Genomic DNA, 24,856 nt, shown 5'->3' on the forward strand with positions numbered 1-24,856 from the left:
TCCCCGGGACTCATCCATCCTGTAAATGAGCCTCCAGAAGCCACGGCGACGGCCCCCCGCCCGCCCCAGAGCCTGAGCCCGAACTGGCCGTGGCAGGCATCTCCTGGGCAGAGGTCCAGCTCGGACCCGGCATGTCAGGCTGCCCCTGGAACTGGCCCCGGTGTGGCCGTAACTCACGGAGATGCACCTCGGCAATTCAGGGGCTCAGAGCAGCTCTCCACTCGGCTCTGGTCCTCGAGTTGTTTCAGAGGAAAGAGAGACCTTTCATTTCAACCCTGCCCACAATTTGCCTCCTTCCAGAACCTTCCAAGACTGAGACTGGACTCCAGGATAGCAGCTCTGGGTCTGGACCACCCTTGCCCCACATCCCCCAACAGTCGTTTGCACATAGTGGTAGTCGATAAACATTTCCACATTGAGTGAGGACCCTCAGCAACTGGATCTAAGGACAGTGTTTGCTGAGTGCTTATTCAACACACACTATCCAGCTCGCCTCACTGAAGCCATTGCTCTGGCATGGCTCAGAGAGGGTGAGCGACCTGCCCAGCATCACCCAGGTAGGACCTTGTGGCTACTGAGGGAAGTGAGAAGCAGCCAGCTGAGGTGCTGCTCTAGGAGCCGGGGAGGGACCCCGCTTCCTCAGTCCTCCTCACCCCAACTCTGGCTTCCCCAACAGACCCTGCGGCAAGACTTTCCCATGACCTGAGGCCTTGGGCTGCCTGGTAGGCGAGCCGTCCAGCAGAGGGGCCAGGATGCAATGCCAAATGCTGCTTGTCATGGCTACAGACCCAGCGTGGCGGATTTCCTCCATGAGCTGAACAGCCAGAAGGGGCGGGCGGGGTTGTGCCAAGGCTCCGACTAGACCAGCGTTAATCTCTCCAGATTTTATTCTTTTTTTTTCTTTTAAAAAAAGGATACATTTCGCTTTGCCCTGGGCATATGTGGATGCTTCCCACAGCCAGATTTCTAGGAACGCTGGGGTGGGAAAGTCTGTCCCAGCTGAAGAGTGCCTGCGCTGATCCCTGCGGCCCCCTCGCCTGGTTCCGCGTAACGGACCAGAGACACGTGGGCATCTCAGACAAGGGACGGCTCCCCTTCCAATTACATACCCCTTGTGACAGGGAGCTCATTACTACAAAAAGCAGGTAGGCCGATCTGGACTGCCCACTCCCTGGAAAGTTGGGCGATATATTTTGGCTTACCCTCCACATATTTCCTCACTCCAGGCCCCCTTTCTTTTACATGCTGGTCCTGTTTTCTCTGGTGATGCCGTAAACATTTTCTGATTGATTAGAAAAAGGAGAGAGAGCCTGGATTAGGCCAAGTCCTCCTCCTCCCCATGCCAGGAGCTCAAACAACGCTCCCCCGAGGGCCTGCGGAAAGGCTCCCCTCTCCTCCCCGCCTCCCCCTGCACACAGACTCAGGCCGTCCCTCCCAGAGCTCGCCTGCCTGGCAGTGGCCCCGGCCTCCTCTCCTCTCCCTTCCTGCCCACCCCCACTCCCCACTGAGGCTCGCCACCCAGACAGCCCAACGCTTTAGTTTAATACCTTTTAACAAAGAGGATAAAAGTAAAGAAGGTGAGATGGAAGGATGGACGAAAGAAAGAAGGAAAGAGAGAAAGAAAGGGAGGGAGGGAAAGCAGGAGAGGGCGGGCGGCGGGGAAGGGGGCCAGAGGAAGAAAAGCTGCGTCCAGAGCAGCCCAGGAAAGTGCATTATTGATTCGGGACTCAGAAAATGCTTAGAGAGTAGGAAAAGCGGCCTGCTCTTTAAAAGCCTGTGCGAAGCAGAAGCCAGACACATGCAGCCTTCCCAAAGAGGCCTGCTCTGCTGACATGAATATTTTATCACGGAGGAAAAACAGCGGCTTGGAGGGTTTAAATGCTGGGGGAGGCGGGGGGCAGTGAGCGGCCCCTCCGAGAGGGCTGGCTGGAGCGCTGGGGGCAGCCGCCTGTCCCCAGGTCCCCGGGGTCTTTGCACAGCCCCTCCGCCTCTCTGAGAGCTGCCTGGGCTTTCTTGCTAAAGAGCAGAACAATGGGGCTTCTGGTCCTGGAAAACGCGCAGGACTGGTGGGGGGACACCCACTGAAATGGGGGGTCCGAGAGGGCTGAGGTTGACGCTCCATCCAGCAGCCCCCTCCCCTAACCTTTGCCCTGTCCACACCCTGCCCCACCCCCACCAACCCCTCCGGCCTCCCCGCCCTCACCTGCCACCATGGGAAACACCAGCGTGTGTTTTCAGCCCCCCTGCTGAACCCCAGAGCACGCCCTTGGGATCAAGTCCAAGCCCAAACTGGTCCTGGCTCTGCCCCCTCCCCGGCCCATCCCACACCCCCATCCGCCTTGTTTTCTGTTTCTTTTTTAAAACTTCCCTATTGAGTATTTTTAGTAGCACCAGACATCGAGATCATGATTTTTCATGTGAAATTTCATTTCCTCTATTCCTCACAATCCTATGATGTCAGGTACAACTCCTAATCTTATTTTTTAAATGGAGAAACTGAGGCACGGATCGGTTAGGCAACGTGCTCCCCATCACTTTGCTGAGCAAAGGGCAGGGCTGGTGTGAGAAGCTCCCAATTATGTGCTCTGCGAAAAGCCTGTGTTGCCACACTGCCTCTTGTTACTCCGTCACTCCTCAGTTTTGGGGTAATTTAATACATTTTTTGTGCCACAGATGTCTTTGTCTGCAAAACATATACACAAGTCATACAAATTATTTTATAACCGGAGCCATTTTCCCGCCTTGTTTTTGACTCCAGTCTCTCCTTCCTGATGCCCACCCTCCACCCCATCCTGGGCTCCGGGGATGGCGCATCCTCTGTCTGGAGCTCCTCCCCTCCACCCCTTTGCAGGCGTCTGCTTAAACATCTCTTCCTCCTCGGGGGCGGGGAGGGGGGGAACATCCCTGGCCCCCAGCCCCCACCCCTTAATCAATTCCTTGATCAATTGTCCTTAGCAACTTCTTCAGTTAATTACATGTGTGAGTCCCCTCCCCTCCGTGTGCCCCAGGAAGCAGGGCCCGAACCTGGCACAGGCAAGGTGCTTGATTAAGGTTTGCAGAGTGATGCTTCCTCCTCAGCAGCTTCCCTCTCTGGGTCCCTTGCACTGGGGAGGAGGCCTCAGGAGTGGACGTGTCGCCCAGACAGAAGGGGCCTGCCCGTGCCAACAGCCACAAGAGAGACCCGCGAGGGCTTCGTCTTGCTCGTCTCTAAGAAGTCAAGAAGTGGCGGGGCAGAGGAAGAGTAAGAAGTGCCTGGGCCTGCCCCACACCTGAGCACACCTGGACACACCCCGACAGTGCATCACTGCGGGGATGAAGCCCTTCGGGGGAGATGGCAAGGTGGAGCTGGTAAGGTTTCATTCACTTATTCCTCATCTATTTCTGAATGTCCTCTGTGTGCAAAACGGACCTGAAGAGGCAGCAGTTGGACCTGGCTGCCCATCAGAGGGCAGGGGGTGTGTGTGAAAATATTCCTGGGCCCTAAGGCTGGAAATTCTGCTCTAGATTGAAAGCAAACCAACCAACCAACTAACCAAAACCCTGTGCAGCGACTCAGATGCCGGGCGGGTCACATCTGGGACAGCTGATCCAGGGAAGGGCACTGGTGCTGTGACGTCACATCTGGGACAGCTGGTCCAGGGAAGGGCACTGGTGCTGTGACGTCACATCTGGGAAAACTGATCCAGGGAAGGGCACCAGTGCTGTGACGTCCGCCCTGCTCTCACCGTCAGCCCCACTTTACAGGTGAGAGCCCTGAGGTCCCCAGAGGCCAGGCACTGACTCAAGGTCACATCTGCAGTAACCCGGGCACTTTGACCCCTTAAAGGGTTGTTGACTGCTCTGCTGTGACCACCAGAGAAGTCACCGGTGGCCTGGTCCCATGAACGGCCCGGATGACCAGCCTGGAGGGGAACTGGCTAGGATGGCCAGGAAGGATTCCTGGGGGCGGTGGGATTTCAGAGGGACAGGCCAGAGGGACGGGTGGGCTTGATATGGACAGGTGGAGGGAGACTGAGCGGGCTGTGAGGAGGGCTCCCTCTGCAGAGGCACCATGTGAAAGGCCGGACCAGACGTGCAAAGGCCGCAGGGAGAGAGAGGGGTTAACGCACTTGGCTGGGCCAGGAGCCTGATGGGCAACTCAGGAGATGAGGCCGAAGGGGAGGCCTGGAGCCAGTCAGCAGCCTTGACATTTAGCAGCTGCAGTAGGGCCCTGACTCTGGCCGGCCAGCCTCCTTCCAGGAAGAGAGGTTAAGAGCCTGGGAACAAAGGGCAAGGAGGGCGCCAACACCCCTCAGGCCCCAGGAAGCCAGAGCCAGGATGCAGTGCCTGCAGCTCAGATGTGAGGAAGGATTCTGGGGGGGAACTTTCTCCCACTCTGGTCTTTGAATTTAAAAGACGACAAGATGCTTAAGGCTAGAAGGGACCCAGTGCAGCCCCGGGAAAGACTGAAATGGGGGTTCTCAAACTCAGCCACGCCCTGGGGTCACTGGGGAGCTTTAAGAAAGCCTGATGCCCAGGCCCACCCTTGCTGGTCAGAGCTGCAGCCGGGCAGGGAGTGCTCCGAGCTCCCAGGTGACTCCACAGTGCAGCGGGGCAGAGGACCGCTCGGGTGGGAGGGCGGCCCTGGCAAAGCCAAGAGTCTGCTCAGCCGGCTGGCCCCTGCCTTCTCCGCTCCTTCCGGAGTCCCAGCATCTCATCTGGGTTTGGGGTCTTCAAGAAGGGTTAGGAGACAGGGGGCTAATGGAAGAGAGAGCCACAAAATCTGAACCCCCGGTCCTGCTGTAGAGACCCCCTCACAGTGTGCTCACATTAGACTCAGCGGGGGGCACCCCAGACCAACCACATCAGACCTCGGGGGTAGGTCCCGTCCTGGGGCATCAGGCTGGTCACAGCTCCCAGGAGACTCCAATGTGCAGCCAAGGTCAAGGCCACTGAGAGGGACAATTCTCCATCTTGGGGGGCACCTGGCCCCCCAGCCGCCTTTCCTGCCCCTCCCCTTCCCATGACTCTCTGCCAGGCTGAGAGGCAGCCAGACACTTGGGGAAGCCGAGTGGGAGGCAGACGGGCCCAGTGGAAGGCGGACGCCGTGCTCCCCTTCTCCTCTGCTCCCCTCTGCCCCTATTTTCAGGTCCATTATCGTCCACTGTTGGGTGTATTTATTTCCACTCCTTCCCCAGAAAAACAGATCGGGTTCCTCCAGGCAAAGCCATCTCGCCTTCCCTGGAGCTGGTGCGTGGGAGCGCGCACGCTGCCAAATAGACATGAAATAAGTGAATTATCAAATAAGTGGATTAGCAGACTCCGTCATGTCTCAAAGGGCAGAGGGGGTGGGTAGACGCCACGTCGCTCCTCCCAGCCCTCCCTCCTTCCTCGGGCTGAGGGGTGTGCTGGGAGGGAGGATGACAGGCACAGTGCGCTCATCCAGCACAAATGGCTGCACACACACACCCGCCTCAATCTATCAGGCGCTTTCTGAGATACTGGCAGCACCTCAGGTCAGCTAAGCAGCCTGGTTAGGAGCTGGGCGGTGGGTCTAGGCAGCCTGGGGTGGACGGACGTGCTAGGTTCCTCTACTCAGAAGCTGTGTGACTTTAGGCAAGTGGCTTAACCTCTCGGAAGCTCAGGTTCCTTATGTTCAAAATGGGTATAAATATAGAATCTACAGTAAGTGTTCTAAGAGGGTTCAGTGAGCTGGTTTAGGCCAAGGGTTTGGCGCACAGTAGGCACTCAATAAATGTAAGCTGTTGCCGGTCTGAGGAGGCGGCAGAGACAGGATCAAGAAGATCCTCAGACAATAGGACCAGTGAGTTACAAGAAGACAAATGTGGATTTTCCTGAGCTTCAGGGCCCCCAGAGGGACCACAGGGGCCCATGGGTGGACTCAGGGTGGTCTGGGGAGCCCCGCAAGTGTTTGCAACTGTACTTGTGCACGTGTGCGCCTGTGCGTGTGTGTGCGTTGTTCCAGGAAGAGCACCATGGATCCTCAGAGGGGCTGTGACCCCCGGGGGGACACAGGTCTTCTCCCTGCCTCTCCCTCCCCCCCGCCCTCTCTAAGTTTGACAGTCCCAGAGGCCAGAAGCAGAATCTGGGAATGCAGTGGGGCCCGGAGGGTGAATACAGAGACCCCCTCAACCACATCCCAAAGAGGGACGACACTTGCCTGAGGTCACCCAGCTCCTGGCAGCCACTCCAGCGGGGAGCCCCGTCGCCAGGAGCCCAGCCCAGCACAGTGCCACCCAGAGCAGTTGGCAAGGGTTTTGGATGGTGTCTGGAGTGGGGACAGGGGCAGAGACCGCATGCCCTTTGGACAGCTGGCTTCTCCTGCTGTCACCTGTCTCTGGCTATCTCTTGATTCCCCAAAGGGAGGGGAACACTCCAAGAACCTGCAGTCCCCAAATGGGCACGGTCCACTTTCCGTGGACAGAGGGAGGGCGCTGCCGCGGCTGACGGGAGCTCTGAGCCTTACCTGCAGGCTCCATCTCTCACGGGCCCCCTTTCATCTTTGGCCCAACAACACATTTCTGCTGTGACCGGGGGGGAAGCGCCTTGGTCATGTTTCATTTCCTTTTATTTCCCTGGCTGACGCTTGGAGTCAAGTGGACAAATGACTTGGGCAGCAGGAAGGAGCTGGAATGAGGGACTGACAGGGGCCAAATGATCCCAAAGCACCCAGGACAAACTGTGCTGGGGAGAAGAATGTCAGCCCCTTGACGGCGGGGCACGGGGCCCTTTATAGGAGGGGCGGCTCCAGAGCCCCCGGGTTAGATCTGGAGGGTCCTTAAACACACATTCCTTTAGTTCCTTCTCAGGAGGAGACACGGAGAGGTGAGGTGACCCCTCTGTGGCCACACCTTGAGATCTCGGGTCCCCTCTCATTGCCAGTCTCAGGACAGCCCTCCAGACCTTTGTGTTGCAGATCAAGGCAGGATGGGACAGTGGTCAAGGCCCTGGAGACGGACGCCAGCTTTTTCATCAGCTGTGCAAACTTGGGTCAGTGTCTCCACCTCTCTGAGCCTCCCTCTCCTCATCTGCAGTATTACCCATCTCAGGGTTGCAGAGAGGACACAAAACCCTATGCACAGAAAGGGCTTTGCAGGGAGCCTGGCACACAGGGAGGCCTCGGGAAACGGCAGCTGCATCCCACAAGATGGGCGTGTTGAAGAAGCACCAGCACGCTGTACTACACAAGAGTGGATTCCTCTGGTTCTGGCTTACGCAAGCCCCCACCAAGGGCCAGGGCTGGACCAGCGCGCACCACACCTGACGCCCAGGGTATCCCCGATGCTGACCACAGTGATCGCCGACGCTCTGCCCGCCATCCCCTCTCAGCCCTGGCCTCGCCCGCCTCTAACAATACCGCTTCCTGTCCACCTTTAGTGGCGCTGCCACAGCAAGGAGAACCACGGCTTGTGGCTGAACTGGGGTCGGGGTCCTGGAACCCTCAGGGCTTGCAAGTGCCAGCTCTGAGCCGTGCCCGGCCACCAGGGGCACCACGCAGGTGTGAGAGCTCCCCTAAGCAGCCAGAGAGCAGATGCACACCCTGAAGGTGCATTCCAGCCCCCGCTGGCTGCAAGCGGCTTTCAGGCAGGCATCCCACGTCCCCGACCCAATGTCACCACGTGAGGTCAAATCCAGGGCACGGGTGGGTGGATGGAGGTCTGGTGTGGAATGCCTCGTGTCCCCAGGGATCCAATCTGCTCTTTGGGGAGAGCCCATGGCCTATGGTGGGGCCTCCTGGGCCCACTGCTCCCTCCCTGGAGGCCCAAGGAAGTCATTCCATCCTGTTGGGCCTCAGTTTCCCCACTTAGAAAATTCAGGGGGTTGGACTCCACTTGTGCTTTCTTACTGTGTTCACAGGAGCCCCAGGACCGGCTGGAGTCGGGGCTCAGGGGCCTGGGGCAGGGGCAGACGGACACCAGCAGCCAGGTTCCAGGCACCACCGTCCCCTGACATCAGTTCCACTGTAATGTGCTGATAGATATTGGAGTTCCTCTGGTCTTAGACAATCTCTGAGACCCCTTCTGAACTGCACTCTCTACCTGAAATGAGGGATAACTATCCTCAGCACTTATTTAGCACCTACTATATGCAAGCACTACCCATGTGACAAAGGTGGAGACACAGAATCTGGGGCCTGCTGAGTGGGGGAGGGGAGGAGGTGAGGTGGGAGCAGGAGAGGAGATACTCGGAGACCAGAGAGAGGTCAGAGGTCACAACATCCCCGCCCAATTACCCTCTTAGGAGCATCCAAGTTAACCTCTCAGCCTAAAACTTATCTTAGGAAACAAGGAGAAAGAGAGAGAGGAGAGGAGGGCGGTGGGAGAGAGAGGGGAGCGTTTGGGCTTCTCTGATCCTCGGGCCTCACCACAGCATAGTCGTTAAATGACTGGGGTCTGAGGCTGAGCCTGGACTCGGCCACTTGGCACTGGAGTCTCAGCTTCCTGGTCTGTAAAATGAGGACAATAGCATAAAAGCAATGTCCACCATGCGGGATATTTGGGAGGGCCTGGTGAAGTGCCACACGTGGAAGGCTCAGTGCCTCGAGGGAAGAGATCTGAGAGGCCAGAAAGAAACCCTCACATCTATGGCCAATTGATTTTCAAGAAGGGGGACTGGACATTTAATGAGGACAGAACAGGCTCTTCAACAAATGGTGCTGGGAGGACCGGACATCCACACGCAAAAGAATGAAGCTGGACATTTATCTTACACCATATGCAAAAACTAACTCACAATGGATCAAAGTCGACATATAAGAGTCAGAACTATAGAAGCCTTAGAAGAAAACATAGCACACACATTTGTGACCCTGGATTTAGTAATGGTTTCTTGGATATGATACCAAAAGCACAAGCAAAAAAAGAACAAATTGATAAATTAGGCTTTACTAAAATTAAAAATTTTGTACATCAAAAGACACAATCAAGACAGTGAAAAGATTATCTGTAGAATGGGGGAAATAGTTTCAAGTCATGTATCTGATAAGGATCTAGTATCCTGAACATGTAAAGAACATGTACAAGTCAACAACAAAAAGACAAACAACCCAGTCAAAAAATGGACAAAAGTCTTGAATATTCATTTCTCCAGAGAAGATCTACAAATGGCCAATAAGCACACAGGCCCAGCATCATTAGTCATTAGGGAAATGCAAATCAAAACCATAATGAGATACAACTTCACACCCACTAGGTTGGCCATAATAATAAAAAATAAAAATGGAAAATAAAGTGTTGGCAAGGATGTGGGGAAATTGGAACCCTCGTTCAATGCTGGTGGGAATGTAAAATGGTGCAGCTGCTGTGGAAAACAATCTGGCAATTCCTCAAAAACTTAAACATAAAATTACCACATGACCCAGCAATTCCACTCCTAGGTATGTACTCGAGAGAAATGAAAACACATGTCCACACAAAAACCTGAACACAAACGTTCATGACAGTATCACTCATAATAGCCAAAAAGTGGGAACCACCCAGATGCCCATCAACTGATGATGGGGTGAACAGACTGTGGTAGACCACACAGTGGAATATTACTCAGCCATGAAAAGGAACGTTCCTGACGCAGGCTACGACATGGCTGAACCTTGAAAACACGATGCTGAGGGAAAGTAGCCAGACACAAAAATCACACATTGTACGACTCCCTTTATATGAAACATCTAGAATAGATGAATTCACAGAGACAGAAAGCGCACTAGAGGTTGCCGGCACCTGGGGGTGGGAGGAACCAGCAGTGGCTGCTAATGGATACGCGATTTCCTTTCGGGGTGACCAAAACGACTTGGAACTAGATGGAGGGGGTGGTTGCACACACTGAGAACGTGCTAAATGCTACTGAACCGTACACTTAAAAACGGTTAAAAAGGCAAATTGTGTGTTATGTATATTTTATATTTTACCGCAATAAAAAACTTTTTTAAATGGTTAATTTCATGTTATGTGAATTTCACCTCAATTTTAAAATTAAAAAAAATATATTTTTAAAAATGCCCTCATCACAAGAAAAAACAGTTGTAACTAGGTGTGGTGATGGATGCTAACTAAACTTCCTGTGTCAATCCTTTCACAATATATACATATATCAAATCTTGACGTTGTACACCTAAAAATACAATGCTATAGGTCACTTGTATCTCAATTAAAAGAAATTTTTTTAAAGAATTCAGAAATGTAAATCAGAGGGAAATTGTGTGATGCACCATTATACTTTTAGCCCTCAGTTTTGTTTTTCTTTGCCTTGATTTTCATTTATGGGGATACTCTAACAAAGGGATTTGAACTTGGGGGAAAAAGGCCCAGTGCCATGCTGGGCACAGGATATGCAACCAGAACCCCTCTGTCTGCACCGGAGCCCCGTTTGTCTGTTGTGACCAAGGCTGAACCCCAGCGTGGGTTCCCCACCTCCCAGAATGTATCTGGCAGTTCCCCAGGAACGCCGGATGAACTGGTTAATCGAGCATACCCCATGGTTGCACAGTTGGGGAAACTGAGGCAAAGGCGCTTGGCCAGTGTCCCAGCAGCAAGGGGCCTTTGCAGGGGCCTGAAGTGCCCGGCTCCCACCCAGCGCTCACCCCGCTCTGACACGCTGCCCCCCGCTAGCAGTTGGTGTGCCCGGGGAATCAGAAACACATCTCCATATACGTAAGCAATCTGCCACTGCTGAGAAACAAGTCAGAGCCCGCAAACCGCAGCAAACAGAACCGGCTTCTGCAGCCTCTGCCCTTTCCCACTTTGCTCCTCACTCCGGTCCCCTCCAGGAAGAAGCCAGCAGCTTCGTGGGCCCCGAGTGCCCAGGCCAGGTCCAAGGCGGGAGAGCCTGGGTCGTGGGCTGCGTGACGGGAGCAGGGCTCTTCAGCCAGGCCCATTCCCTCGGCAGCGACGACGGCTGGGCGGCGAGGGCGAGGGGTCGCAGCCTGGCGCTCGCTCTCTGAGGCTGCCAAGCTCTGTTCCAGCCCCGTGGCTCAGGACTTCCATGCGCCGTGGGCTCCCTCAGCCCTCAGCCTGTCCACGGTTGCCCTCCTCCCCTCCCTCTGCCACACCTTTGGCCTAATTCCCCCAGCTCCAGCTCTGCTTAGAGGCCAGACAGAGGAAGGTCGACTCCCAGCTCCACATTTAGTGGACCTTGGGAGGCCTCATCTATCAAATGGCACGGGGGGTGGGGGGCTTGGATGAGAGGGCAGGCAGAGTGCCTTGTCCCCTCCCCAACAACCACACACTCTCTCCTCATGTCACCTGGACCCCTCCTTTGTGTCTCTGCACATGCCATTCTGTCTGCCCCGACCATCGCTCCTCTGAATCCTTCCAGTCCTTCAAGAGCATAGACCACCCCAGAGCCCCGCGGTGCAGGCCGCCCATGCCCCACGTGGCACGCCTGGCCCATAGGATCGCCTTCTGTCGGTTAGTTCCTGCTTTTGCTCCTTTTATCTCTCAAGCTAAACTCTAGGATGGAATGAAAATCCCCTTTTTGGGAGCATGCTTATTGCGCCAGGCCCCCAGCTGAATTCTACACACCTGTCTCGTCTCGTGGGGACAACCTTCCTTTGAGGTTGTCTAGTGTCATCCCCACCTTCTGATGAGAAAACGAGGCTCCGAGCACAAGGGCTTGACCCCAGGTCCCCAGCCCAGGAGCGGCAGGACAAGCACCAGCCCCTATTTGCTGCATCCCAAACCCCACGTTCTCATCCACCGCCAGTGTGGGCTGCCTGTCTGTCCATCCGTCCACCCCCTACCTCATCGCACCGCGGATGTGGCGCAGCTTGTGATAAAACGCGCCATAAAGGAGAAAAACAAAAATGTATTAAAAACCAGGGCCAGGGAATGTGGAGACGGAAGAGGAGGATGAGCCTGGGAAAGGCGGGGGTGTGTAAACTGCAAAGTTCTAGAACCTCTCGGTCTCTGACCCTCTTTGGAAAGACGTCCCTCCAGGCCCTTCCCCCCAGCCCTGCGCTCCAGCTGCACTGCCCTCCGACCCTCACGGGGTGTCTGGACCCGAAGCCATTCCCTGAAGACAGGTGTCCAGAGCGAGGAGCTCACTCACGCGGGCCGCGGGCCTGGCAGGCAGCGCTGCCCCCGGCCTGTCACTTGTCTGCTCCTCAGGAAGCAGACTTCACTGTGCAGCCAGATGTCATGCACGGAACTATTCTCGTCCCAGGCTGGGCCCTGCCTCGGGCGTTTCAAGAGCCTGAGAGGCTTTAACTAAGGTGGATGAGGCTCAGCTTCCTGAGTCGCTTCCCGCTTAGGGAGGACTGTGCAGACCTGGCGTCACCCGACGCCAGCGCCCCGGAACAGGGACTCCAATGGGGAGGAGATGGGGCTTCGGGTGCCTCCTCTGCCCGGTCCAAACCCTAGTTCTTCCTGCAAGACTCAGCCTAATCTCTCCTACTCCACAAAGCCTTCCTGGATTGCACTGACCTTCCACCCACCCACCCACTTGTTCAATAAACGCCTACGGAGCGCTGACTGAGCCAAGAGGGAGGTGCTGGGGATGCAAAGATGAAGAGACAGCCCTGCCTTTGAGGAGCTCACAGTCCAAGGAGGAAGCAGACAACAGGAGTATACTAGCCAGTGGGAACCAAGCAACTACTATGTGCCAGACAGTCCCGTATGCATATTCTAGTAACAGCCCCAATTTGAGGAAATAAGGCTCAGAGAGGTTAACCTCATGCTGAAGGTCACACAGCACGGGATTCCAACCTCTCTCTCTCTGCCCCTAGGGCTTGAACTCTTAACCAATAGGCCACATCAGTGAGTACAATGACAGGGATGTGACCAGATAGGGGCCTTCTGACAGACTCGAGCTGGGAGTCAAGGAAAGCCTCCTGGAGGAGGTGGGGTACAGCCTGAACCTCAGAAGATGAGCTGGGGTTACCCAGGCAAACGCGGAGGGAGGCCTTGGACACGAAGGAAGCAAAGAAGGCGTCCAGGTGGGGGAGACCACACGGCAAAGGCAAGGCGGTGGGGACATCGGGGTGAGCTGGAGCCTAGAGGGCTAATGGGAGGCGCGCCCCTCCCTCCCGAGCTCCGAGCTCCGTCACCCCAGCTCTGCTCGCCACCCCTGGCCAGCTGGGTGCATCTTTAAGGGCTGTCGTGTTTCTCTTGTCTACTCGGGTCTGCCAGATAGTGGCTCTCCCATTGCGACTGTGCCTGGCATGAGCTCAGACCCGGGAAGCGTCTGCCGCCTGGAGGGGTGCAGAGTGGAGAGCACGGAGGCTGCGCAGCCATGTTCCGTGTGCTCCCCTCTACGGGTTTGGGGGTCAAAGTGCAGCGGGGAAGGAGGCCTGAGCCAGTGGGCCGGGCCCTCAGGGCTGCTGGACGGAAACATTTCATGAACATCAAGGTAGAGCAGGAGGCAGGGTGTCTGTGACCTTCATTCTGCATGTGGTGTCCTGTGTCTTGGTGGGGAGGGGCTTGCGGACTCCAGGACCCACCTGCCATCTGCATCAATCAGCCCAGCAGACCCCCAGGGGGAGGGAAGGGGCCATTGGCCCTGCATCTGGGTAAACTGAGGCACAGAGAAAGTAAAGCAGGTTCTGAGGAAGGAGTGTGCTCAGAGATGCACCTCGGGCTTTCTCTTGGTTCTCCTGTCCACCAAGGCCAAGACCTCTGCGTGCTCTCTCCTTAGAGAGCAGGTTCAATGCCATCTATCTCAAAGTCGAGATGGTGAAGACCGGATGAACGGTGACACCCCAGCCCCACACTAGAACAGAACTACACTCTGCACGCATGTGCAGATGTTCTGAGAGAGGCATTTCCTCCTCCCAGGAAGTTGGTGGGGTGGGTAAGGCAGTTATGATCGTCCCACATTACAGATAGGGAAACTGAGGCTCAGGGAATTCAAAGCCTTGCCCTGATCACCCAGCCCGCGAGTGGAGAAGCTGGGACGTGAGCTCAGGTCTTCAGATTCTAGGTCTGTGGCTCTTGCTGGGTATCGTCTGCCCCTCTCTGGAGCTGCCTCTCTCTGGAACCTTCTGCCGGGTCTCAGACATTCAGAGATCCCAGCTCCCAGCTCCATCCCCTCACCCCTGGACCCCACTCTCCTGCTCTTCGCCTTTCTCCCTCAGCAGCAACTCTGCCTTTAACCTGCAAAGACCCCGTGGGAACCACAGGCCTCTCTTGCCTTCATCCACAGGAGGTTTCGCCCCTGACTGAACAGTTATGTAGAGCAGCAGAGCGGCGTTCTCAGACCGTACTCTGTGTGCAGCTGAATCACCCGGATTGCTTGCTAAAAGGCAGCTTCCAGCTCCGCAGGTCTGGGGCAGGTCCTGGGATTCTGCATCTAGAACAAGGTGAGCCTGCTGGTCCAAGGACTGCACTTTGGGGAGCAAGCGGGTAGCAGTAGGATGGCTTTGGACACTGCCTGCCTGGTCTGTGGCTGGCACCCCCTCTCTGTTTTCTTTCTCACCATCTCTCTCCTGAGGCTCAAAGGTCAGCTTCTGTCTCAGAGGCACAAGGAACGGATCCCCAACATTTCACGGCAGTGCAGGCAGCTGGCAGGCAACCTCTATGCGGGACACTGGAGGGTCATTCCCCATGCTCAACCACACCCTCCCCATCCCAAAGGGCTCCTGGGAGTGGCAGCTGCCTTTTCGGGCACTGCCCTTCCCTCCTGGTCCTCGGCCCCGCAGCCTCCCCGGACTGGCCCTCTCCAGCCAGGCGCTAGGGATCAGAGATTGAGGGGCAGGGCGGAGGGGCCGCCTCCCTCCTCTCGCAGCCTCATTGAAATTTTGCCCTTGCCTAAGAATCCTTGGTTGAGAGCTCATCCCTATTAATTCTCACTGTGCATTTAGAGCCAATAGGTTTTTATTTATTCATTTATCTTGGTCTTCCTTCTCCCCTCCCCTTTCTCACCAGGCTGGAATTTACAATTCAGTTCTCAAGTGGCCTTGCGAACGGGATGGACGGGAGGCCTGGGGGGGTAGCGGGTCTGCACCCTAAACCCTGAAAAAGGCAGCCGCCCCTTGGCCCTTCTTGCACCCTAGGGGTGCACCGGGGCTCAGGCTCTGGTTGGCTGGATGTTGGGACAGGCCTGGCAGCCACCGCAGGAGGTGGTGCCAGGGGGCAGGGACCCACCCTGCGATTGTAAGGCTAAGGGGGCAGCGGGCATCTGGCCACCATTAGGGCACCCCCTGGTGGCCAGTTAACACCACCTGCCACAGGTGGAGGAGTTTAAGCTCCCTGAGCACCCACCATCTGCCTGATTCCAGGAGACTAGAAATAATAGGGTATAGCGTCCTCAAGGCTGGAGAGAGACAAAGAAGAGCCAGGGAAGCCACCAAGGGAGTGGAAACAACAGAAATAAGCGAATAACAGCTCCTGCACATTGAGCACCTGCTGTGTCCCAGGACATGTGTGTCTGCGATGCACCCAGCAGTGTGACACTCCTATAGATTATCTCTACTTTACAGAGGAAGAAACTGAAGCTCCAAGAGGGGGGGCCCCAAGCCACCTGGTGGGTAAGTTCCTGGCCTGCCTTCTAGACTTCGTGACCTTGGCAGGATTTAGGCAACCCTTTCTAATCCCTAACATGGGATTAGAACAGAACCCAGCTCACAGCAACCTAGAGATGATTAAACAGGACACGCACAGGACCTGCTCAGGGGAAGCTGCAATAAAAGGTGGGGTGGGGGTTGCACCACTCTTGATGTGACCCCCTCCTCCCTGCAGAAGCCAGTCCCCCGGAAGGATGCTCTCCACCTGCCGAGGCAGCGTCCCCTCCTCCTCGGCCGCACATTTGTAACCAAAGGCAGAGCCGGATGACAGCCCCTAATGAAATATTTAAGTCCATCAGACAGGTGTGGAGGCGCTGAGGACCCACCCATGCAGGAGATGTTGGAGATGCTCTTCTTCCTCCCTGCCCTCCTCACCTGTCTTCCCAGGAGAGGGGAAGGAGAAGAGGATGAAAACTGCTCCCAGATCCCAGGGCTCGAGGACTTTGCCTGGGCTCAGGCTGGGCGGCACCAGGACCGTGGGGGGTGACCACTCTACCCTGGCAGCTGCCCTGGGTTCTCTGTGGGAGAGTGGGGGCCAGGCGGAGGACCAAGGCCAAGCGCATCCTGAGCCAGCTTTGGCCAGGAGGGGGCCTCGGACTTGCATTTGATGGTCATCTCCAGCCCTCAAGCTCTTGACTGGAAGCTGGTCCGGTGAATTACGATTGAGCTGCCCTGCCCCACACCACCCCCGACTCCAGCACATTAAGACAATGATTAATATTTAAGAGAAGAAATACAGTCAAGACTCTGATACGAGAGGCAGAGGTTAACCCTGCTCAGGGAGTGTGGAGAAGTCCTCACACGAGCTGGGGTGGGCAGCCAGCCCGAGATGCGGACTCAGAGCTGTGCTCCCACCCTGGCCTTGCCCGTGACCTTCAGGAGCCGCCCCCTTGCCCATCCCTGAGCCAGTGAAGCCCTGGGGTCCCCACGGACTATCCAGCCCCCAGCTCCTGGCGCTGTGCTGCCTTCTCCTTCCTTCCCTCCCTAGCTGGCCACCCCCAGTGACAGCCTCCTGACTGCTGACCCCAGGTGGGAACCTAGCTTCCCGGGGTGACTGCTTTGTGATAGGACTGAAGCACCCCCAGGGGACTGAGGCATCCTCAGGAGCCCGGTAGGGACACCTGCTCAGTCCCGCCATCCGTCCAGAGACCCGAAGGCTCTCCTAAGGACACGTGGAGGCAGCAGCCACCCCAATGATGACCCTAAGTCCCTCCCGTAGCTCCTGCAGCCTGGCTGCCCTGCCCAGCCTCGTGCCAGGCACGGGGGCTCCCGAGCACTCTCCAAGGGAAAGACACCTCTCAGGAGGCAGTTCAGCTCAGCCACTTCAGAGCCAGGCACTTGAATTACAGCTGCGCCCCTTCCTGGTGTGTGACTGGGCCTCAGTTTCTCCATCTATAAGATGAGAATGACAACAGCTAACATCTACGGGGCACTTGCTCTGTGCCAGACCCTATTCTGGGCATTTTACATGTATGAATTAGCTCACTCACTCCTTACAACGACCCTCTGAGTATGTGTTGTTAGTGTGCCCATTTTATAGACGATGGAACAGAGGCCCAGGGACGCCGCTGGTCCAGAGCCCATACCCTAAGACTCTTACTGTACGCCACACAGAATCAACCCGGCTGAGCCGAGGGGAGGACCCCACGGAACGACACATATCAAGCTCTTAGCCCACACACTCAGTGAGCTCGCATCAAATGATCCCTGCTAGTATTACTGTTGTTGTTAAATAGAACTTGAGTACAGAAGTACCCTGTGGCTCTAAGACCCCATCCTCCTCTGACCAGGGACTCAAGAGACAACACCTGAACATCTTCCTTCCCCCTGACTAAACCAGTGATTGCGGTCACCGCAAGTAGGGCTGGAATTAGACAGGCCATCAACCACATCGCGGGTCCTAGTTTGATCCCTTCTTCCTTCCTCCCTCTGCACTTCCATCAACGATTGCCCGGCAAAGGCCAGCTCAGGGCTTCGCAGACCCTGGCAAAACTGTTTGCTGGACTGGATCCGGTGGGGTAGGAAGTTGCACCAGAGAAGGGAGGAACAGAGGGAGGTCAGAGTACAATGTTGCAAATAGTACCTCCCTCACTGCCCAGGATGCTGACTTCCTACCAGGGAGGCGGGGCTTATCTGCCAGGCAGGAGAATTGTGACTACTACCGTCTCCCCTAGAGGAAACGATCTTATGGTCAGCTGGACAAGAATTTCCCCATCTCAGAGAACGATGTCACATGATCCCAGAGTCCTCAGGGTGGCTTTGCTCTGGCACATTTCCAAGGTGGGACAGAGACCTGGTCGCAATCCAGTTGCAGGAAAGTCGACCTTGCGTCTGGGTCCTCCCACTGGGCTCACCCCTCCCAAGGGTCTGCCCCAGAGCCCCTCCCGCTTGGCCTGAGTAAACAGAACAGTAGTGGGCTGACTTACGTGGGAGCAGAATCTCTCAGGGGGGTCTCCACACGTGATGCCCGAGGGCTCCACCTTCACCTTGACGTACTCCTTCAGGCGCATCACCTTGGGCTGGCAGGCGTAGAACTCCCAGGTGGGGCCCTCATCTGTAGTCACCCAGGATTTGCAGATGTCGTAGTCCCCTGAGGCCAGCGGGAGGCAGTGCAGGAGGAGCGCCAGCAGGTGCAGCATGGCTGTGCCGTCCGCGGGGGCGCGGCCCAGAGAGGCCCTGGACAGGCGGCGACTGGGTCAGGCGGGACTCGCAACCTCAGCATGGAAATGCCACATCTACCAGGCGGTGGAGGCCCGATATCCCAGGGACTCGAGCACTGCCGGCTTGCACAGAGCGAGGAACTTGTTTTTTCCAGAAGGCCGATACGAAAAACTCAGAGCCAGCGTTTCTCAGACTGCTGATGGGCAGATCAAAAAGTCGCCCATAACTTCGTGTCCTCCTGACCTTCGCATTACACCTCTCCCGGAGGTGAGTCGGATCAAATCAGGCAGATTCTCAAATTGTGACAGTGGCTGGAAATGGGATAGGGAGAAAATCCACAGGGATCTGGCATGAGGCCGGATCAGATTGCTTTTAATTTTTGTCCTTCCAATCAATCCGGGTCTTTAAAGGGCCCTTAATGTGTGATGTCCCCAACACAACAGCAAAACACCCCTCCGGCCTGCGTTGTAAAGATAAAACAAAATCAGGAGGTATATGTGTTAGCTGGAAACATGTTCCCTCTACAGGACTGGACGTGGCATCTCAGACCAATAAAAGAGATTTCTTTTCATATGGGCTTATAATGACAACGATCGTGTGGCTGGACTGAAACATGAAAAAGCTACTGAGGCGTTAACCGAGGAGAAGCTTATTTGCCTCTGCTTTGGTGGGGACAGGCGCTAATGGGGGCCAGCTGACCTTGGCTGGTCGCCATCGGCAACTTATTATGAAGTTTCTGAGACTTCAGCTCTCAATCCATCCAGGTACCGGGGGTCTGGCTTGTCTTTCATTGTAAGAGGGGAGGAGAGAGAGCTCATTAGCAACAACACCTGCAACAAATTAAAAAGAGAAATGGAGGAATAAAGATGTATATGAACAAAAGCTCTCCGGCAAAATGTGCAAAAGATGAGCCTACGTTAGCAAGGTCTCCGGAGGAAACTGGGTTAGTTTTATTAATATCGGAGTTGCACGTTTGGAGATGGGGCACATTATTTCAAAAGTGATGTGTTTTCTCCTCACTTAGGGGGGCGTTAGGTCAGGAGAAGAGCCCCTTGCTTGGGGTCAGTGACTTTCTAAAAAATCCCCAGGAGCCAAGATTGAATGGTTGCTTTAAAATATCATGACTGACAAGTCAAAATGTCACAGCTGTTAAAGGCAGAGACGAGACCGTAACCCTAGGTGCCGCCGAGACTGCATACAAGGCTCAGCTACACACAGGGGTCCATGCAGGGGCCAACAATTAAGAGGCAGGTGCCGGGAAATGTCTCTCCAAACTCTGAAGTAGTGAATTTAATTTTTAACTGCAGGAAACTAAGGATGTCGAAGACTTCAACAGAAGTGACTATGATTTGTCATATTAGATTTTCTGACCAAGGCCGAAATTTTGCAATCGTCCTTAGAGAGTATGTCTATAAATGGGTCACTGTTATTATTGCTTTACTATTTTAAGCTACTGGTAATTATTTAAAAGCCCAAATAGATACAACTAAGACAAATGTTACATTGCAAAACACATGGCCCCAGTAATGTCTGTGTTCCCACACAGTGGATACAGCACCAGGAGAACCCGAGTGCAGTCAGCAGGAGGTGGCCAACAGGCCAAAGGTTACCGCCCTGCGTCCGGCAGAGGCACCTGCGGTATTAACTGTTCTGGTTATTATGCCTGTAATTATTGCCTCTGAATTCCCAAACCTCCAGCATTGGTGCTAACTCCAACCTGACTCTCCCGACATCCTCTTCAGCCATTGTCCATAGAAGGTCCCGGAAGAGTTAACTACCGTTTCCATGAAACTCCATTCTCCACCCAGACACAAACACACTTCTGCCAAAAATGACAAACTGGAGCGGCAGACATTGTCCAAAGGGGGCTGGTGGCTCGGCACCTCCTGGGAGAAGCCCCCAGCCACCACCCCACCGCTCCAAGGTTGGAGGATCATAAATCTGCATTAAGGCGGCCCCTGCCCCTCTCTCTGGCTGAAGGGCTCTTGATGGAGATGAATGAGGAGCCGCGGAGGACCACATTTTCAGGGCTCACCTCTGGTTGTTTAAAGAGAAACCTGTTATAGAGTCTGCCCGGCCTTTAATGCGCTCCTTGCTAGAAAACTCTCAGAAAGAACCCGCCTGGCGACTATTTTTACAACCCGAGAAAATGTAGTAAAAATAAAATAGCGCGGCCGGCAAAGGTTTGGATGCCTCTACCCGAGCTTCGTGCTGCCCAGAAAACAGCACGTCCCTAATTAATTCTTCCAGCCGCGGGCTCCCAACTGCTCGCTAACAGGTAGGGAGCGCTTGACGGCTGGGGACGCCAGGGCACCAGGCTGCGGCTCCCAGGGAGGGCTCAGCTGCCGGCCGCCTTCATCTGCAGGACCAGCGGCCGCTCCGGGCTTGGACGTGCTGGCCGCGGGCCGGTGCGGGGAGGCAGCGAGGCCCGGAGGCCGGGAGGCCGGGGCGAGCGGCGCCGGGCACAACTCGCCAATCTATCAATTGCTTTGCAGTTCTGTTGGCTTAAAGGCCACGCATTCCCTGGAAAATGGGGGAGGGGGCCGACAACGACAACAAAATCTGCGGGAGAGAGAGGGAATAAATGTTTACAACTAGTCAATCAATTGGGCGTTGCTGGCATCATAGGGGAATTGTGAGCTCAGCACGCGAATATTACAGTCGGTTTTGGCCAAAAAGCAAAAAAAAGGGGGGAGGGGAGAGAGACGCAAGAGTCCCCGGAATAACGATCAGAAAGCAAGAGTGAGAAGCCAGCCGGGGAAATTTCAGAGTAAGAGGTTGGATCCCGGTGGGTCCTGTTCTCCTCGGAAAATAAATCTTCACCTGATATTATTAACAAACTGCAGCTCCCAGAAACAAATAGAATCAATGCGCTTTATTTTCTTTTAAGAGTCCTCAGGAACCAAGGGGGGGCTGATAGCCAGGGTATTAAAACCCGAAAATTAGATTTTACCAGGATTTCTGAACTCAGATTTCTCTGTCTTATTGGATTAGCGCCTCTCGGAGCTGGCCGGGCTCGGAGCGCGCTCCGCCGGGGGATGCCGGCTGCGCCCTCGCCTCGTGGAAAACTTGCCGCGGTGGGCGCGGTGCCCCCTGGGGGCACTGGAGGGGGGTGCTGGGGGCTTCCCCCGGGACTCAGTCCACCCCGAGGTCCCCTGTTCCTTCTCAGCGGGAGCGGCGGAGGGGGCGAAATCCGCCCTCAGGCGATGGTGCCGCGGACCACGGAGGAAAAGCGAGTCCCCTGGGGCCAAGAAGAAAAGGAGAGCCCGCTTCAGCCGAGGTCACCTTCCCGCCCCAGGACGCGTCCAGTAGGTGTCCCGCTCACCGCCGCCTTAGCGAGCATCCCGGTTCCGGCGGCCCCGGTTGCCCCCAGCCCCGGAAGGGAGGCTTCTCCGGCTCCTCCTTTCTCTGGGAGGCCCGGGAGCCCGGAGAAGTTGAGCGCGGGGGGTGGCGCGCGAGGAGGAGGCCTCGTCTGGGCGGCCGGGGCCGGGGCGGGGTGGGGGCGCCGGCGGGCGGGGTCAGCTCCCGGCCCCGGACGCCAAGGAGCCGGCTCGAGTCCGCGCTTCGGGCGGGTTGCAAACGACGTGCATCGCAGGGGACATGCCGGGCAATCCCGTAGCTGCTTTTTGTCTTTCCAAAGTTGAGCGCAAGCCACGGGAACTATTAATAATCACGCCTTTAATAAAGGCCCAGCCTGCACCGAGGGTGCCCCCTCCCTTGACACCCCCACCCTTAACTGGAAGACCCCCGACAAAGCGTCCGGGAATTGGTTACATCTTTTTTCCCAGCGCTGCTCCCAGCCGCGGCCGCCCCCCGCCCAGCCAGGCAACTTACTCCCGAGCGGGCGGACCCGTGAGCTGGTGGTCCTCTTCCCGCCTTCCCGCTGCCCCTGCGCCCCCATCGGCGTGCCACTCAGTTCGAGGTTCGACTCCACATCGTCCCTAAAGCCGGACCCCGTGCAATACCTTCCCCCATTAGCCCACCCCTCCACGGTCGGACAGAAGTTTCCAGCCGTGGCTGGGCAAGAGTTTCTCCGTGCAACTCACGCACACCCAGTTTTCGGAGGGAGGGGAAGGGGATAGGAAGAAGGAGGGGCGGCTCTCGACGGCGGCGATTAAATTGGGGTGGGGGAGTGGCGCGACAGAAGGGTTAATTTCCTTTTCATAAACACATCCAGGCGTTCTTGCAACATGCATCTCCACCACAAACACACACACACGATGGAAAAAGACCCAGGAAGGAAAAAGCCAGCCAGAAAGACCAAGCTACTCCTTTAAGATGCTGCTACAATCGCACACTCACACGCCCCTCTCGGGGCGGCTCCAGTCCTGGCTAGTAGCAGCCACTACCACATAACTTTTGCATCCGAGCCTTGGCTGGGCTGCTTTAAGTGGCTCCTGGGCCCCGGGGAAGCCTGCGTGGTCACCGAAGCCCTTTAAAAATGAAACCAGGCTGGCAAAGCTGCGGCATCTCTCCCCCCGCTCGCCTCCCGGGCTCTCCCCGCCCGCCTTACCCCGGCTCGGAGCAGCTTCCCGGAGCGGAGACCCGGGAGGCCGAAGACCGCCACCCGCCGGCGCTCCGCCTCCCCCCTCTGGCTGGCGCTGGGTGGGGGCGAGGGCCGGAGGGCTGCGAGCCGCTGCTCCTTCCCCGCGCGCTCCCGCTGCCGCTGTGGCCGCCGCCGCCGCCGCCGCGGCCGTCAGATCGGGGCTGGGGAGCCCTCCGGCCGCCGGGGGGGCCGCCCGCAGCCGTCCCGGAGACGCGGGCCGGGGGAGGGGGCCGCCCGCGCCGCCCGCATCGCCCGCCCCGGCCGAGCGGGAGGTCGCCGCTAACAAGTGCAAACTTTTTGGCCCCCCTGGGCGGCTCGCAGAAGACCCGCGCTCGTGCACCGGGCAGCCCCGGGCCCTGGTGGGCTTCGCGGCTGCTCGTCGGGGCGCCGGGGCATCCCCCCGGCGCGGCGCGGACCAGATGGCGGGGCGCTTCACGGCCCCCCTGCACTCCGCTCCAAGTTAATGCCGAGGCTAAATCCTCTTGCCATCACTCACGATCACCATCGGGGCTTTTATCTCTCGGTCTGATCCGGGCTGCGTAACTTCCTCTGTGTGGCTTTAACACACCATCCCACCACGGAGCAACGGTCTTCTTAAAGGTGCAGGAAGGAAATACTGCGAGACTCGGGGGACGCGCCACGGCCCGGGGAGGGGCGCGGCGAGCAGGGGCGTCCCGGCGGGCCCGCGGCCAGGGTGGCCAGAGCAGGCGGCCGCGGGAGCGAGCCTGCTCTAGGGGGTCGCTGCCTAAACATCTCCTCCCGGCCCCGGGGCCAGCGGGTCCCTGCGCGCAGAGCGCATCCTCAGCCAGCTCGGGTCAGGCGCCGCGGGGCTGCAGCTTTCTTTTCCGAAACCCAGGCGCCTGACGGGGTGCCAGCGCCCATGGGTGTGGGGGCTGCCCCATTGGCACCAGGGAAGGGGCCAAGTGAGTCAGTCCACCCACCCCCAACAGCCAAGGGCTCAAGGCTGCTGCTCTGTCTCCCTCTGTGAAGTGCTGCCACCCAGAAGGCCCCAAGCAGTGGGTAAAGGGGTGGGTGGGTGGATTTGGGGAGATGGGGAGGGGGAGCGATCTGAGCGCACAACCAGAGCCTGAATACCAGCTGACACATCGCCGCCTCCACCCTGATGGGCCCTGCTTTTGACGGAGCCAAGCCAGCTCCGGAGGGAGTGCAGAGTAGGGGGGCAGGAGGGGCCTCCCTCCCTGGCAAGCATGGGAGGAGGGTGGGGGAGGACTCCTTCCGGGGTCAGGGCAGAGGCCGTGGAGCTGGTGACACTGGGCAGCCTTGGACTCCTCAACCCCGTGGAGGTTTCCTGCCAGGCTGCCTCCCAGGGCTGTGGGGAGAGCTTCCTCCGTCTTCCAGGGGGACGTGTGGTTTTCAGGTGCTCCTGGCCTCCTGGGGTGGGGGGTTCTCACTGCAGCACACAAGCAGACAGCACTGTCATTTAGATGCATCAAGAACAAGGAGCCTGAGGACAGAGAGAGAGAGGGACTGGTCCAAGGTCACAGAGGGTGTCAGGAATAGGAGCAAGATGTGGCACCTCGGTGCCTCACCCCTCTGCCACTTCTTCCCTCCACCTTAACCCTTCCCTGATGTTGGCTCCCCCCAGCTTGTAGAGGGGGCGGTACTGCTGAATAACATTTAGGCTATTGTCATAAAGCAAGCAGAGGATGCAGAATTAAAGTCATCTACTTGAATAATAATAATAATAATTTAACATTTGTTGAACACCTGTTTTGTGCCAGGCTCTACACAAACCAGTTTGTGTATATTGTCCACTGATTCTTCCCAATAGCCCCGTGACTTAACTCCTATTAGCAAAGTCTCAAGTTATAGATGAAGCTGAGAGATGTTAAGTAACTTTCCCAAGGTCACACAGCTAAGGAAGACTCTGGCTTGGAAGGCAGGGCTCTTGGGCTCCCAGGTGGTACTCTGCCACTGCCTGACTTGCTGGCTAACTTGGCACACAGCACAGGGTGCTTCTGGGCCTCAGTTTCTTCATCGCTGAGATGTGAATGATGAGCCTTTCCTTTGTCAAGAAGGGGTCAAAACAACGCTGTTACCTACCTCCTCCTGCACACGCTCTCAGATCCCTCGGACCGGAGAGGGGCCTACCCAACCAAGCTGGCCAGGAGAGCAGATGCACGCCAGCCCCTGGC

General features: G+C 56.7%; 1 protein-coding gene across 10 annotated transcripts in view; it reads right to left on the reverse strand.

Annotated features, from left to right (window-relative positions):
• Nucleotides 1-23,695, reverse strand: part of NTNG2 (netrin G2) — a 79,644-nt gene extending 55,949 nt beyond the window's left edge. The window contains exons 1-3 of one of the 10 annotated variants that reach the window (XM_070518472.1): nucleotides 23,197-23,690; nucleotides 18,854-18,984; nucleotides 17,920-18,614 (exon numbers count right to left, since the gene is read on the reverse strand). In XM_070518472.1, the coding sequence (XP_070374573.1) occupies nucleotides 17,920-18,132 (213 nt within the window). In that variant the 5' untranslated portion in view covers nucleotides 18,133-18,614; nucleotides 18,854-18,984; nucleotides 23,197-23,690. Of the gene's footprint in view, nucleotides 1-17,919; nucleotides 18,615-18,853; nucleotides 18,985-21,479; nucleotides 21,499-21,988; nucleotides 22,597-22,667 lie in introns of those variants that run through there. The other 9 variants (XM_070518474.1, XM_044778503.2, XM_070518476.1 and 6 more) reach the window with 9 other exon arrangements.
• Nucleotides 23,696-24,856: the final 1,161 nt, after the last annotated feature.

Source organism: Equus asinus, chromosome 10, assembly GCF_041296235.1.
Source record: "Equus asinus isolate D_3611 breed Donkey chromosome 10, EquAss-T2T_v2, whole genome shotgun sequence".
Lineage (NCBI taxonomy): Eukaryota > Metazoa > Chordata > Mammalia > Perissodactyla > Equidae > Equus > Equus asinus.